Consider the following 15,082-nt stretch of genomic DNA (forward strand, 5'->3'; position numbering starts at 1 on the left):
GGTTAAAATATGCTATAGATCCCTGTATTATTGAAAAATTGTGATTTAGTCCTTATACTTTAATTTCTATAAATTTAGTCTTTTCTATTCTTTAAATTTCAAAATTTAAGCCCATTTGTTAACACTATTAAATTTTTTGTTAAATTTGTTTGTATGTGACATTATAAAATTAAAAAAATCACTTGAAAGAAATATAACTAAAAATGACATTATAATGAATATAAATTTAACAAAATAATTTTAACATCTAAAAAAACAAAGGATTAAATTCCTTTAAATAAAAGTATACTAAAAACAAAAGTTATACAAAACTCATTTTTGTCTTGACTGATGAATTCTCTGGTCATGTTAGACTTTTTAACTTTTGCATTTTGTCATGTCAATATTATTACACGTGGCATATCACATGTTACTATTTACTTGCTCTAATATTCACATCAACGAAAATAAAAGTAATGATTAAACTTAACTTTTCGTTGTGAGACTTAATTGATTTTACCCTTAAATAATAACTACCTCTAAGATAACGCAGAAAGACAAAGATTCAAGGGAATTATCCAATTTGAGTGCCTATTAAAGTTTGAGGGGTCATTTGAATACAATAATAAAGTTTAAGGGCTTCTTTAATATATTACCCATTTTATAATTAGTACAGTTTGGCCTTAATAAGAACTAATAAATTACATTTATCAATTTCGTCCCTCGTCCCGTTTTTTCCTCGTACCGTACAAAACAGTCACAGCTCAGAAAAACATCAGTCAATAAAAATTCCTAGAAATTTTTTTCCCGAGAAAATCTTTGCCAAACGAGAAAAAAAAAATGGTCAGCTTTCCTTCTCTTTTTCAACTATTTTGTCTTTCAATTTTGCATTTTAAGAACCTTTAAGAAAACAATTCTCTAATTTTTGCGTTTTAATGATCACCTTTGTTTATGTTCGATTATCTGTAAAGCAGATCTAAACTTATTTACATCAAATTTGATTTGAATTTTGTTCGTAATGTTAATTTTTCTAAGCGTTAGACTCGGATCCAATATATTTCTTTTAGAGTTCAATTATAAAAAAAAAAAGGATAGAAAATTGTATGTTGAAGATAATTTTTACATTATAATTAGCTTGTTTAGTTGAATCCGGTTTTAAAAGTTCGATTTTTCTTGTTTGTAGGAATTGTGTCCTTTAATTAAAAACATTCTTCTTTTGGATTCCGAAGGTAAACGTATAGCTGTTAAGTATTATTCAGATGATTGGCCTACCAATTCTGCTAAGGAAGCTTTTGAAAAAGCTGTGTTTGCTAAAACCCAAAAGACTAATGCCCGTACAGATGGTAAAATTCTGCTTCTGCACTATGATTTTTCTGTTAATGTGTGCTCAACATTTCGTTTGATCTGATTGTTTAGGTGTGAATCATGTAGATTTGTTAACAAAGGTTAATGCTGATGGTGGGTTAATCAAGTCATTGGATTTGAGAATTTGAAATGTTGCTTGCTTATTCATAAAGGGTTCTCCTTCAATTGTATTTGTCGAGGGGAGGTCAGTCTCGCTCTGTGAGACATCTTCAGGGAGTGTTGTCCAGGGAGTTGGCGAACCTTTCAACGGTGGAGGTATTGTGCCTGGGGTATCTATGCTTGATGGTGAGGCGCTCCCCAAACTCTGGAACCCGTTGGGCTCTCCTTGGAACCAAAAGATAAAACCCGGGGCTAAAACCGAGCATAAACACCCCGGGCACAATACTTCCACCATTGAGGAGTTCGCCGGCTCCCCAGATGACACTCCAAGAAGATGTCTCCCAAAGCGAGACCAACCTCCCGTCAACAGTATTGTTTTGAACATTGTTTTCGTTTGTGTTAGTGCTTTTTTAACATTTTGTTTGATCTGATTGTTTACATGTAAAACCATGTAGATTTAAGTCAATCAAGTCATTAGATTTGAGAATTTTGAAGGTTGTTTGCTTGTTCATAAAGGGTTTTCCTTGGATGTATTGTTTTTGACATTGTTTTCATTTCTGTTAATGCTTTCTTAACATTTCATTTGATCTGATTGTTTACACGTAAAATATAGGTTCAAGTTAATCAAGTCATTAGATTTGAGAATTTGGAGTAGTTTGCTTGTTCAAAAAGGGGTTTTACTTTTCCTTTGATGTATCGTTTTGAACCCTTTTTTTAGTTTTTGTTAATGTTTACTTGATATTTCATTTGATCTGTTTCTATATACATGTAAATCATATTGATTTACGAGGAAGGTTGATGATGGTGAGTTAATCAAGTTATAATATTTGAGAAATTCGCCGTTTGCTTGTTCATAAGATGTTCTGAACATAGTTTTCGTTGTTTCTGTGTGGATGAATTGCGGAAATATCCTAGGTTGGCATTGCTTTAAGTATTTCAGATTGCTAGTTTAACATAGTTTTTTTCTGCTCCCTTACAGCTGAGATAACAATGTTTGATAATTATGTTGTTGTATACAAGTTTGTTCAAGACCTTCACTTTTTTGTTACCGGAGGTGAAAATGAAAACGAGATTATCTTGGCTGCAGTACTCCAGGGTTTCTTTGATGCAGTTGGACTTCTCCTCAGGTTTTTCATAATGCTTCCTACTATTGTAATCTTTCTACATGTGTGAGATATCATCGTGCTATGTTACTTGGACTCAGGTGTATGTATTGGACATGGATATGTGTCTGATATGGTGTATGTTTTTACAAGATTTTCATGTAAATGAACAGTTTGGGCATAGGCATAGGTACTTCATGAAGAGTCGGAACAACGTAGTCGTCATGCCTAATTTTGGTTTTGCACCCCTTGTTCTCACTACCCTTTGTTTCAGAGGCACTGTGGACAAGAAGGAAGCACTGGAGAACTTGGATCTTATTTTGTTATGCCTCGATGAGATTGTTGACGGCGGGTATGAATAATTGTTCTTTGCGTAGTTAATTTGATTTATCTTTACCTTTTCAAATCTTTTAGAATATATCTTTCTTTGCTTGTATGATTCTTTTCAAGTGTCTCTGGTATTTATCTGGGTTTGTTTGGTAAAAGTTTAAAGATGTATCATTATTTCAACTGAAGTTGGTTTTTGCAAATATTTCATTATACCAATACAACTCTTGGCTGGAAATGTCTCTTGATTCTTCTTCCGCACCTTCGTAAATTACTGGCAAACACGGTGATGGTAGACTAGGTTAAACATATGGATGCTGCACTAATCACTTATAGTACCTTATAGCGGTTTGTCTCTATAAGAAGAAAAAGAGAGAAAAAGAAAAAGAACGATAAGGGGCGGTCACCCGAAGCAACTGCCCCCGTGACAATGCTTATCTCTTATCCCTGTTTGACTGTTCTTTATCTTTGTGCAGCATCATTCTCGAAACTGATGCAAATGTTATAGCCGGAAAGGTTGCTAGTCACAGCATGGATGCTGGAGCTCCTTTGTCTGAACAGGTACTACGATCCTTGTACCCGAAACAAGCAATGCTCAACTCCCTCCCTCTTTTTCAATCTTCTTCCAATTTTCCCCCCTGAAAAGAGGACCTGAGTTCTTTTAACTAGTAAAATATTGATAACCTTAGCCACCAAACTAAAACATTCGATGTTTGTTTTTACAGACAATAACTCAAGCATTGGCAACCGCACGGGAACATCTTACAAGATCTCTCCTCAAGTAATGGCATATACACCAGGCTGGAAGGTGAGAAAGGTAGAGAATTTATCCTTTTTTGTAATGATACTATGATATTATACCTGGTTATGATATACTCTATGTATAGCTAGCTGCATTAGGAGATCAATATTCAAGGAATTGATTTTAGAAGATACAAAACAAAGGCATATACATATATGTGTGTGTGTGTGTGTTGGATTTCACAAAAGAGTACAATTTTTACATAAAGGTTTACATGCTTTGTTTAGTGGTTTTTTCTCTTTTGGGAATTTTCATATGAAAAGAAAATTAAAATGTTTGTTGTTCAGCTTTATAAACAGGGAATAAATTTGCATAATTTTGTCCATAGATTCAAGGTCAAATTATGGTTTTGGCCCCTGTACTATATTCAAGTTGAGGATTCAGTCTCTATACTTTAATTTAACATAATTTTTTTACTATTCCAATTAATGTAATTTCTAACGGTATTAGTTATTTAAATTAAGGAATAAGAAGAAGAAGATGGAATTATGTTAAATTAAAATCAAAGATGAAAATAAATCTCGATTCTGATGCAATATTTCAAGGTTATAATAATTTGACTGAATTTAATTTTTTAAAAATAACAAAATTCGAATAATTTGTTAGTACATGAATATTCAAACAAATAATTATTTATCATAACCAAAGTTACTTGGAAATAAATGGCAATGGGATGGAGATTTTGATTATTTCGGATAATATAAGAAAAATAATTATAATATAATATAAAAATAAAAAAATTAATATAAAGGTTAAAATAAGCTCCAAGCCCTATACCTCTTTGTATTATTGAAATGTAATATCTATATTTATAATTTTTAGGAATTTAGTCCCTATGTTTTTCAAATTTCAAATTTGAAGTTCAATAGTTAACACCATTAAAATTATTTTGTTAAAAAACAATGTTGATGAACCTAAATTTAATAAAAGGATTTTAACTATGTTAACAATTGAACTTGCATTCTTATACTTGAAAAGTAGAGAGACTAAATTCAGACTAAATTCTTTGGAATAAAATATAGGAAGAATAAATTTCAAATATACAAAAGATACATAGACATGAACATATTTTAACCTAACATAAAATACATTAAACATAAGGTTAAAATATGCTATTAGTCCATGTACTTTATAGAACTTGAGATTTAGTCCATATACTAAATCCCTATACTTTAAAAGTTAAAAATTTTAATCCTCTTATTTTTCAATTTAATAATCATAGTCTAAACATTATCGTTGTTGATAGTTTCTGTTTAAAAATTTATTTAGTTTCCGTCAATCATTTAACACGTCACATGAAGGTAGCTTAATCAACATGTCAAATTGATAAATTTAAAAAAAAATATTCGCGATTTTAATTATTGGATTGAGATTTTTAAATCATAAAAGTTTAAATATTTAATTTTGACTTTTAACTTTTTAAACATAATAATTAAATCTCAAATATTATCAAACTACAAAGACTAACCACATATTTTAACCTAAACATAAATACAATATAGAATAAAAGAATAAACACAATACAAATACTTCAGGTATAAGATATATATCCCAACAAACTTCTCACATAATTAATTACTTCTTAAGAGGCTTGTTTGCTATGGAAAGAATCCAAACAAAAACAAAGTGTTTTTTTTTTTTGGTATTATGTGGTTAATCAGTGTCTTTAATATTTTTTTACGATTTTTAAAAATAATATCTTTTCAAAATTCGAAATTAATTTCTTTTATAAAAATAAGATAAATATTTATCACTGCACCAAATATTTGTTAATATTACGAGATAAGTGTAGCTCTTTTAAAATGGAATCTAATATGGTTTGATTCTTTTGATTAAAGAAATCTAGCTTTACTGTTCTACATTTATAAAAATTATGAATTATCAAATTCAATCCAAATGTTATTAAATTAATAGTGGAATAATAAAATATTTGTATTTAAATTTTACTGAATTATGAATTTTTTGTCACTTAATTATGGTTTTTTTATTAATTAATTATAAAACGTTAAAATGATCGTATAAGTATTCATTTTGTTTTTGTCATTCAACAATCTTAAATTTTTGGCATTTTGATTTTTATGGTAACTAAAAAATGATTTAATGATAAATTTGACCGCTAATGTTTGTATGTTTGTCAAAATGATCCTAATTGTATTTTTTAGTCTTTTTAGCCATCAACTTTTGTTTTTTTTTTTTTTCAATCTGTTTTTCTAACAGATGTAATGAATAAATTCAAGGTTTCAAATTTTATTTCTTTTAAAAGGTTTCCATCTTCATATGTTTGTTTGTTGAGAAGTTTTTATACTAAGTTAATTTTTAGATAATTACATTTATTTCTTTAAATTAAGATTTTTAAAATTTAATGTATTATTTATTTATTTTATTATTTTCACATGTAATTATCTTAATGAGTTATCTAAGTAATAAGTTACACCTCATTAAAAATATTTCACATATAAAATTTCACATCATTCCCATTAACTTTTTAACGGTACATTAATTAAATTTGTTAGAAAAGTTAGATTGAAAAAAGAACAAAGGTTGATAGCCAAAAAAATGCACAAAAATACAATTAGGATCATTTTGACAAAACATACAAACATTAGTCACTAAATTTTATCATTAAGTCAAAAAAAACAATTGGAATTTCAAGGTTCCCTATAATTGAGCTAAACCTAGTTAAGAAGGTAGTTCTTCCCTTAGCTTATAGGCAAACTGAAATGAACAATAAAGTTAGATTCTAAGTCCCTACAAACTTTTTATTTTTAAGATTAAGTCATATTTAAGGCAGCAAAATCACAAACATTAATTAATCAGAACAAGGAATCAGTATGTTCTTTTTATTATTATTTTCCCTTTAGACAAATAGAATCAATACCCTTTCAATAGTGAATTGCAAAGCCTCCAAGTATCATCCCTTTTTGCATCAAATCATGAAAAATCTCTCTTTATCTATCTTACACTTTAACTTTTTTTGATTCAGTCCCATAAAACAGTTACAAAAGATTCACTCGTAATTAATAAATATATTATTTTATGGACCACTTAGTTTATATTATTTGTAATTAAGAGTAACTATAATTCAAGAAATTGTCACTAATCTACAAAATTAAAATAAAAAATAAAACGTTTCAAAAACATTAAATCGTCAAATTTATTTAAATACATCGGTTTGAAATGATCTTTTAAGTGACAGCAACTCATTACTCACCCTTATTTGTATTTTTTTTCTCTATTTCAAGATCATTTACTCTTTATATACAAATAATAATTATTATTCTAAAGAATCTAAACCCTAAAATTTATTGGAATATATCAATTAGAAACATTCCGTAACCAACCTTAAATCGTTACTCTTTCAAGTCAAACAAATCCACAAACAGATTTAGGATGATCTCGTATTTTTAGGGTGTAGTAAAATAATAAAACTACTTGACAATACCCTAGACCTACTTCCAAATTTTTTTTTTTTTACTCCACTAACAATGAATAGAATAATTACCCTACATTAATGTTGTAAAAACCGAACCAGTGATTGAACTGGTTAAATCATTTACTCTCAATTCAACTATTGATCCAACAATAATTAAAGAAACAATCAAATTTTCAAAAAAAATTTACAAATACATCATTATATTTTTTTTTTACTGATTTGTCAGATGTTGGTCCAATCCCTTTATCCGAACCAATATATCAACCGTTCCAACAACATATATATATATATATATATATATATATATAATATATCAAAAACCCAAAGATTTAAAATCCTAGCAGACAACCCTTTTGCCTTTACTTTCCCCATTCCATACACTTTTTGGGGGTTATCTCCATTTTTGGCACCTTACACCTTGCTTGCTAATTCCGACAACCAAATTGCCTCTTTTCTCAAGTTTTCTTATATTCCCCTTTTCTCTCTGTTTTCAATCTATCTTCTATCCAAGGCAGCTTTGATTCTTTTCAATTCCACCCCCCCCCCCCTTTCACTCTTTTTTTTGCGGGTTTATTTATAGACACCAAATATATGTAATAAAAGAGTGATAATAAAATAGAAACACACGCCTTCTTTGCCATTGACTTTCTCTTTGTTTTCTCATATATATATACATACATACATATTAGCTTGTATATAATTGTTCCTATTAAAGTTTTGTTTTCTTCTTTTTTTTTGAAGAACTACTTGTTTGCAATTTATTCAAGCAGATGCAAGACATGGGTTGTAGGCTTCTTCAGTTTCTATCAATCTTTCTCTTCCATATTTTCTTCTGTTCAGGTGATTCATTCATTCACATACACATAAATATATAGACAGATGGATAGATTGCTCCTAATTATGCATTTGTATGGGAAACTAGATTTTAGTAAGCCAAAATGCACATTAAGTTAACTTCATGTTATTTTTTATGTAACCAAACTCGAGGTAAGTGTCAGGTATGATTTTTTCTAATACGGATATGTTCCAATTTGTCTTTTTAATAGATTTCAAAAATCATATTTGACATATGATATATGTCAAAGCACAAATGTTTGAGTATAATTTAACTCAAATGTCAATCTTTTGATAATATCATGCGGGAATAAAGATGGAAACTAAGTGTCATATGAATGAGAGAGTGATTGTTTCTAGAGAAAATTTCCTAGAAAGACTAAAAATACAATTACACCATTTTATTTAAAACCTAAACCCTGTTTGCCTTTATTTCAATTTAACCCTATGGTCTCGATTTAATCTAATATCAATTATATATATATATAGGCAGGGTCTTGGTCTCAAAAAGGATAATTCAATTCCTTTAAAAATTAAAAAGTTGTTGCATTTTAACCCTGCAAAAGTTTATAAGTTTATAATTTAATTTTGACCCTCGAAATTCATATATTTCTTCATGAAAAAGAAAACGAATAAAAGAACTTACCTTTGCTTTTAATCTCTTCAGGTTCAAGTGTTTCAGGTAAACCTCCTCCGCAAGGAATCAATCAAAAACCAAAACAAAGCATTCGGATGCTCTTTGCCCCTTCAATATCCACAACAATACTAGACGGTGTCCCCATTGTTAACCCAACAACTCCGGGCACCACTCCAAACCCAACATCCCCCTCGACCGAGCCGATTACAAACCCTACTACCCCAACATCACCGGACACAAATCCGACTCCAACATTACCAGACACTAATCCGGCTCCCACCGGCCCTACCACGACTCCTCCGACTGGCCCTACCATGACTCCTCCGACTGGGACAACCACAACTCCTCCAACTGGGACAACCACAACTCCTCCAACTGGGACAACCACAACTCCTCCAACAGGGACAACCACAACTCCTCCAACAGGGACAACCACGAGTCCAGGAACATCGGGAGGGAGTTGGTGTGTTGCAAACCAAGGTGCTTCACCAACTGCATTACAAGTAGCTCTAGATTATGCTTGTGGCTATGGTGGTGCAGATTGCTCTGCAATTCAAACTGGCGGAAGTTGTTATGAACCTAACACAATTCAAAATCATGCTTCCTATGCTTTTAATGATTATTACCAGAAGCACCCGGATCCGACAAGCTGTGTTTTCGGAGGGGCAGCACAGCTTAGTAACACTGATCCAAGTAAGATATCATCTATGGGTACTAATGGTTCAGTTCAGTTTCGAATAAAATTTACTATTAATATACAGTATTCTGATTTTTGAAAAACCGAGCTAAAGCTGGACTGAATGCTATAGTAATCGACCTGAACTGAGCCATATCGATTAGGATTGGTTCGCTTCATTGATTTTCGATTTTTTTTTCTCAACCCTAAGTAATGCAATCCAAATATTTCTATTGAAATTCGTCTCTGTATTTCTTCAGGTACTGGAAATTGTCATTTCCCGGCATCCTCGTCGACAGGGTAATAATCTTACAACCAATTATCATGGTGCTTTAAATTGGTTAAATTATCTAGTGAGCCCCTATAATATAGGCTGAAAAGTAAATAAGTCTCTTTAATATAAAAAGTAAGCATTTTATTCACTATAAATTTAACTTGAAGCGAATAGGTAAATTATAAAGGTTAAAAAATGCTGACTTGTAGTGTAGGAAAAAAGAAAGAAAAAAAAAAATCAACACTTTCTAGAACACGGACAATAACTAAATTGTTTTTTTTCTCACCTCACTTTAAAACATAACAAATCAGCATTTTTAACATTTAACTTTATTGTCATTTGTGATTTTACCTATTTACTTTAAAATTAAATAACAAGGACTAGACTGCTCACTTTTATAGTAGGACTAATTTGCTCCTAAGCTTATAGTATAAGGACCCGTCAGATAATTTAATCTTTTAAATTTCCAGACTAAGAGAAAAGAGTAGCTTACTGTTTTTTCTTCTCAACATGTGAACACAGTGGGAGTCCACCCTCCAACACGACACCACCAACCACCATGTCTCCACCAAGTACTACCACGATGGCTCCACCCTTTGGCATGACCCCGCCAACATTTACTGGAACAGGTGGAGACACGGGTTTCGAACCGACCGGACTCCCGAACTCAGCCATCTCTGTGTCATTCCGATTTTGGCCAATCGTCGCGACGATAAGTCTGGTGTGGTCGTTCATCACTGCAAACAAACTCTAGGCAAAGAATGAATCAAACTTTCAGACATAAGATTGCAATTCCATTGTTCCTTAGCAAAGTTCATAAGCTTACCAGCAATCTTTGAGGATCAACAATGAGTTGTCTATCTCAGAGGCCTAGAAACATTAAAGATCTATAGCTATAGTTCTCGATCTATGTATGCATAGAAGCTGAAGGATGGGGAAAAAAATGAAGAACATCATAGAATATCTTAGGTTCTTGTATCCATAGATATGTTATGATAGCTGCTTTATCAGAATTACAGTTAGAACAATAAGTTATTGAGATCTAGGAATGCTATTTAAGAAAACTGGAAATCATCACAGGTGTAGCTAGTGCATTAATAAATACATACATACGTATATACGTTCATTTATAAATGCAATACTAAATTATACTTATTCATCAGCTCAGCATTGCAATATTTTTTTCACATATTTGGATTTGAATGTGAATGTTGGATACGGTATGCATCGGGTACATGGGTATCTTCAAAATTTTCTAAAGTTTTCCATGTCTTTGGAGGGTCATATCCTTATACCCACTTCGTACATTGGTGTTAGACATGAGTACTTCAAGAAACATGAAGTCATATGACTTCCGAAGATCCTCTGTACGCAGAGAAACACTTGCAAAAACTTACCATACTTGAATGGGACACACACCCGACACAGAGTAATACAGGTTTTCATTTTTCCTAAAATACTTCTACTGCTACATATTCAGATAGAGATATGAAGTATAATTCTATGAATATATGAAAATACTTAGAAAAGATTTAGCATATTCATGTCAAACATATATCCATATGGGACATGAACTCCCGAATTTGGATAACATGAGTAAAAAATGTTTAATAGATGCATTAGTTAAAAGAGAAGCATCCAGAAGCAAGAATGAGCTTTGGCAATGTCAATGGCATACATGATTAAGAAGAACAATGAAACAATAAGAGCCAATAAAGTGTCCAAAGACTATAATCACTAATCATTCCACTGCAAACTAAACTTGTATTATTTCAACAACTATTCCTATCTTACACTGATATGACACTAAGATAACATATAGCAAAGTGAAAGGAACATACATTCTACATATATAAATTTTCATCTAGAAGTCTTATTTTTCTCAGCATAAAATGGACTTATCATGCTAACACAAGAACATAGGTCTGGAAAATATGTTATTCTTACAGGACTCTCTCCTTCTACGAGTCTTCAATAACTTGGAAGACGTCTTGATTCTTCATTAAATTCATATCAAAAGCAAGCAGGAGACAACAGTGATGCAAACAATGCCAACAGTGGCAATAATTGAACCTTGGTCAAATGCTCTCTTCAAGCTGGCAGCACCTGAGAAATGCTGGTAAGCCAAATACGCTGCAATCACCAAGGAAATGATAGTGCCTTGTTGTGTTCCCCTGTAAATGAAACAACACAGATAATAAAAAATTGAGACCTCTCAACGGTGGGGTTTGTTTTGAACTGGGTCAATTTGGGTTGGATCAATTCGAGTCTTTAAATTTTCAAGTCATTTTAGGATCGGATCATTTTATGCTCAGGTCATTCGGGTTTGCTAACTAGGTTTTCAAGTCATTTCAGGTTGTTTGTTTGAGTCATGTTATGTTTGAGTTATTCTGAGTTTGGAACATTTTTTGTTCGGGTTGGAATAGTTTGGATTGTTAACTTCTTATGAGCAAATCAAGGTGAGTCGGATTTGGGTTAATCGGGTTGGTTTTCAAGTTTGGGTTAGAATTGACAGGTCTATCAAAAATATATAAACCCCATCAAACATAAGCATAAAAAAGAAGAAGAATAGTTTATGTTACTTAGACTTGAGTAAGTTTCGTACATGGATAGGACCATCCTAAGATCCTCAAAATATATGAAAAAATCTTTTTAAAAAATGAAAATAATCATGTTGAAAACATTCCCTTATGTGAAACTTACACTCCATCAAACATAAGTATCGAAAAGAAAGAATAATAGCATCAGTTTGCCTAAAGTAATACATTAACACTAACCTTAAGTTCATTACATGGTGAGGGGCCACAATCACCAAGAGTAATGCTACAAATGGCAACTCAAGTTCACCTAGAAACAGAAAAAAATTTAATTTATCATCCAATTATTTTAGCAAACAAAAAAATGGTCAAAACTTTCATGATTGAATGCATCCATGTTCCTTGCTTAATGGCCAAATTATTCTGAAAAATTGAATCTGATTCGATCATGCCACAATGAAACCAATCCAACTTATAGAGCTACAACACAATCAAACCTGAACAAACAAAAATGTGAATTGACTCGAAATAGAAGTCTCTACTGGGATCGTAAGAATTTACCTGGAATGAAGAAGAAGAGACGAACTAGCAGTCCCAAGAATGCTGCCCAAATACCATATTCACCCCTGCAAATTTTAAAACCATCAATCACAAGGATTTTAAGGGAAAAAGTTATGTACTTCGATTAAGTGGTAAGGAGTTCTATGTTATTTATTCGGTTTTCGAGTATAGTGAACAGAAAAAATAGGCGCTGAGAAAGCTTTGCCTCCATTTTGGAGTTTTAACTGGCTCGACTTTGGAATAGTCCAGACTACCAGATGTAGGATATTAGGAAAAAAAAAAAGTAGAATAAAAGACTTGTTAATTTTTACTTGAACATAAAAATTCAACCCAAACTTGGGATAACCCAATTTGACAGAAACTCGAAATAACTTAACCAAATAACCTGAAAGAACCAGAATCTGAAGTGACTAAAACCCTTAATGACCGAATAACCAGAACAAAGAAGAACTTGAACATGAAACTAATTCGAATCCGAATTTGACCCGAACTAAAATGATCCTATAACTTTAAAACCTGACTCGATGAGCAAGTCCAAACTCAACCCAATGACAGTAGAATCACAAAGGGTAAGGACAATATTGCTTACTTCATCCATGAAATGATACTTGTAGGAGCTTGAATTGCTATCAATGGAACAAGAAATTGTTTCCGAATCACTGTTCCTTTTGTGAAAAATAAAACCCTGTTGAAAATAACTTCAAAAAATAAATTTATTTTTCCAAAAATGAAAACAAGAAGGCAATCAATCAAAAGACATACGCAGAAGAAATGGCGGAGATCCACTGGAGATTAAGACGTGAGAGAGGAGCAGCGTAGCAAACCGCACTCGATCCTCTACTCTTCTTCTTCTTCTTTATTTCCTTATCCTTAATCGAAAATCTACAATTTCAAAAACTCAAAAGTTTAAAGGAACTCGAAAAATTTTCCCTTCAATTCCCCCCAAATCGATTCGAATCAAGTAATAAACTTACCTTAGAGGACTGAAACTGATCGACCCAGAAGAGTGAGCGAGAGTACAAAGCTTCGTAGTAGCTCGAAAAGGTGCGTGTCGAAGAGGAATAAAGGGTACATTTCGTGCATTGCGAATGTAAAGAGATTGTGCCGCTACTGGAGAGATTGAAATTGTCACCATTTTTCACTCAGTGATGAAGTGACCTCGACTGTATCCGTATCAATGGCGATATGAATTGAATCTTTTAACGGTGCTTAAACCATCATATCATTGGAATTTGGAACTTTAGTTCAACCGAAAGGCATTGCGCCACGTGAACGGTTCAGGGTTCGCGGTTCGATGTAGGATCTGGACGGGACGTTTACGTTTGTGTTTCTTCATTGTTTCGCACCGTAGCTCTTGGATCTTTGACCCTATTTACCTTTGAATCCCTCAAAAAGCCAAATCTTCCATTAAAGTTTTTTCCTTTCATTTTCTTGGATCATAGGCCCAAATCTTTCTGTAGAAACTTTGATGAGCTGAGACTCAAATTTTTATTTCTCAAGCTTCACTTAGACCTGGCAATTGTAACTCCAACTTCCAAACTTGTTTCAACTCGTCAAAATTTAAATTCAATTAAGCGTTGTTTCTTCACACCTAAAAAGTTTTATAGAAAATATTTTTTATATCAATTTCCGAAAAAAGCTCTTGAGGTAATTTTATTTTATATAAAAATTAATTTAAATTAAGTTTAAAATTATTATATTGATAAAATTTTATTTTTATTTTTAAAATATTTAAAATATTAATATAAAATATTATATTTTCACTATTATTAAACATACATATTTGATTATTTATATTTATTCATATAATAAATTATTAATATAATTAATATAAATTTATTATTTTAATAAATTATTTAATATTTTAATTTTATTTTAATAATAAATTTTAAAAATAATAATTTTAAATAATATTCTTCATATATTATTGAAAATATTTAATATTAATATTTTAATAATTATTATTTATTATAATTATAAATATATTTTTTGGGGTAAAAAATGAACTAAATTAAAAGGAAAACAAAGCCTAAATCAAAAAACTTTTACTCAACTGTTGCTCCTAGTTCCTATTCAATTCGTCCATTTAAATCCTGAGATAGGTCCCTCACATATGAGTTAGTATACTGTCTTGCCCAACAAACAGAGATCTTAATGGTTTCAGCTAAGCTCCATGTTATATCTTGAAAGACAAAGAGATTCCTATTTTTCTATATACGCCATGCGACTAGACCAAAAAGGGATGGCCAGAAGGTTTTAGCTCATGTAATCCATTCATTATACTTTAAATTTTCCCCTACCCAGTCAAAAATATCACTAGAGAATAATTGTGTTTGCCAGTTTGGGGGGATATTATTTAACCCAATTTCTTTAGTTGTCGGGCAATCTTTGAGAACGTGGAGAACGTCTTCTGTGTTATGTTGACATACTGGGCAAGAGGTATTGTAGTCAAGTC

At 31.5% G+C, this 15,082-nt stretch overlaps 3 protein-coding genes across 3 annotated transcripts; 2 read left to right on the forward strand and 1 right to left on the reverse strand.

Annotated features, from left to right (window-relative positions):
- The first annotated feature begins 691 nt into the window (after positions 1 to 691).
- Positions 692 to 4,000, forward strand: LOC108454792 (coatomer subunit zeta-1-like). The gene is made up of 6 exons (XM_017753369.2): positions 692 to 822; positions 1,163 to 1,322; positions 2,423 to 2,570; positions 2,821 to 2,898; positions 3,350 to 3,434; positions 3,599 to 4,000. Exons 1-6 carry the CDS (start codon positions 820 to 822, stop codon positions 3,656 to 3,658), a joined length of 534 nt encoding a protein of 177 aa, XP_017608858.1. The 5' UTR covers positions 692 to 819; the 3' UTR covers positions 3,659 to 4,000.
- A 3,486-nt stretch (positions 4,001 to 7,486) lies between these two features.
- On the forward strand, positions 7,487 to 10,663 carry LOC108457435 (uncharacterized). Its single transcript, XM_017756498.2, has 4 exons — positions 7,487 to 7,948; positions 8,610 to 9,272; positions 9,516 to 9,555; positions 10,052 to 10,663. Exons 1-4 carry the CDS (start codon positions 7,879 to 7,881, stop codon positions 10,281 to 10,283), a joined length of 1,005 nt encoding a protein of 334 aa, XP_017611987.1. The 5' UTR covers positions 7,487 to 7,878; the 3' UTR covers positions 10,284 to 10,663.
- Positions 10,664 to 11,273: 610 nt separating this feature from the next.
- On the reverse strand, positions 11,274 to 14,150 carry LOC108457436 (cold-regulated 413 inner membrane protein 2, chloroplastic-like). Its single transcript, XM_017756499.2, has 6 exons — positions 13,602 to 14,150; positions 13,390 to 13,509; positions 13,217 to 13,312; positions 12,628 to 12,692; positions 12,307 to 12,376; positions 11,274 to 11,703 (listed from the first exon to the last, which is right to left on the reverse strand). The coding sequence occupies exons 1-6, from the start codon at positions 13,760 to 13,762 to the stop codon at positions 11,538 to 11,540; spliced, it is 678 nt and encodes a 225-aa protein (XP_017611988.1). The 5' UTR covers positions 13,763 to 14,150; the 3' UTR covers positions 11,274 to 11,537.
- Positions 14,151 to 15,082: the final 932 nt, after the last annotated feature.

Source organism: Gossypium arboreum, chromosome 9 (assembly GCF_025698485.1).
Source record: "Gossypium arboreum isolate Shixiya-1 chromosome 9, ASM2569848v2, whole genome shotgun sequence".
Lineage (NCBI taxonomy): Eukaryota > Viridiplantae > Streptophyta > Magnoliopsida > Malvales > Malvaceae > Gossypium > Gossypium arboreum.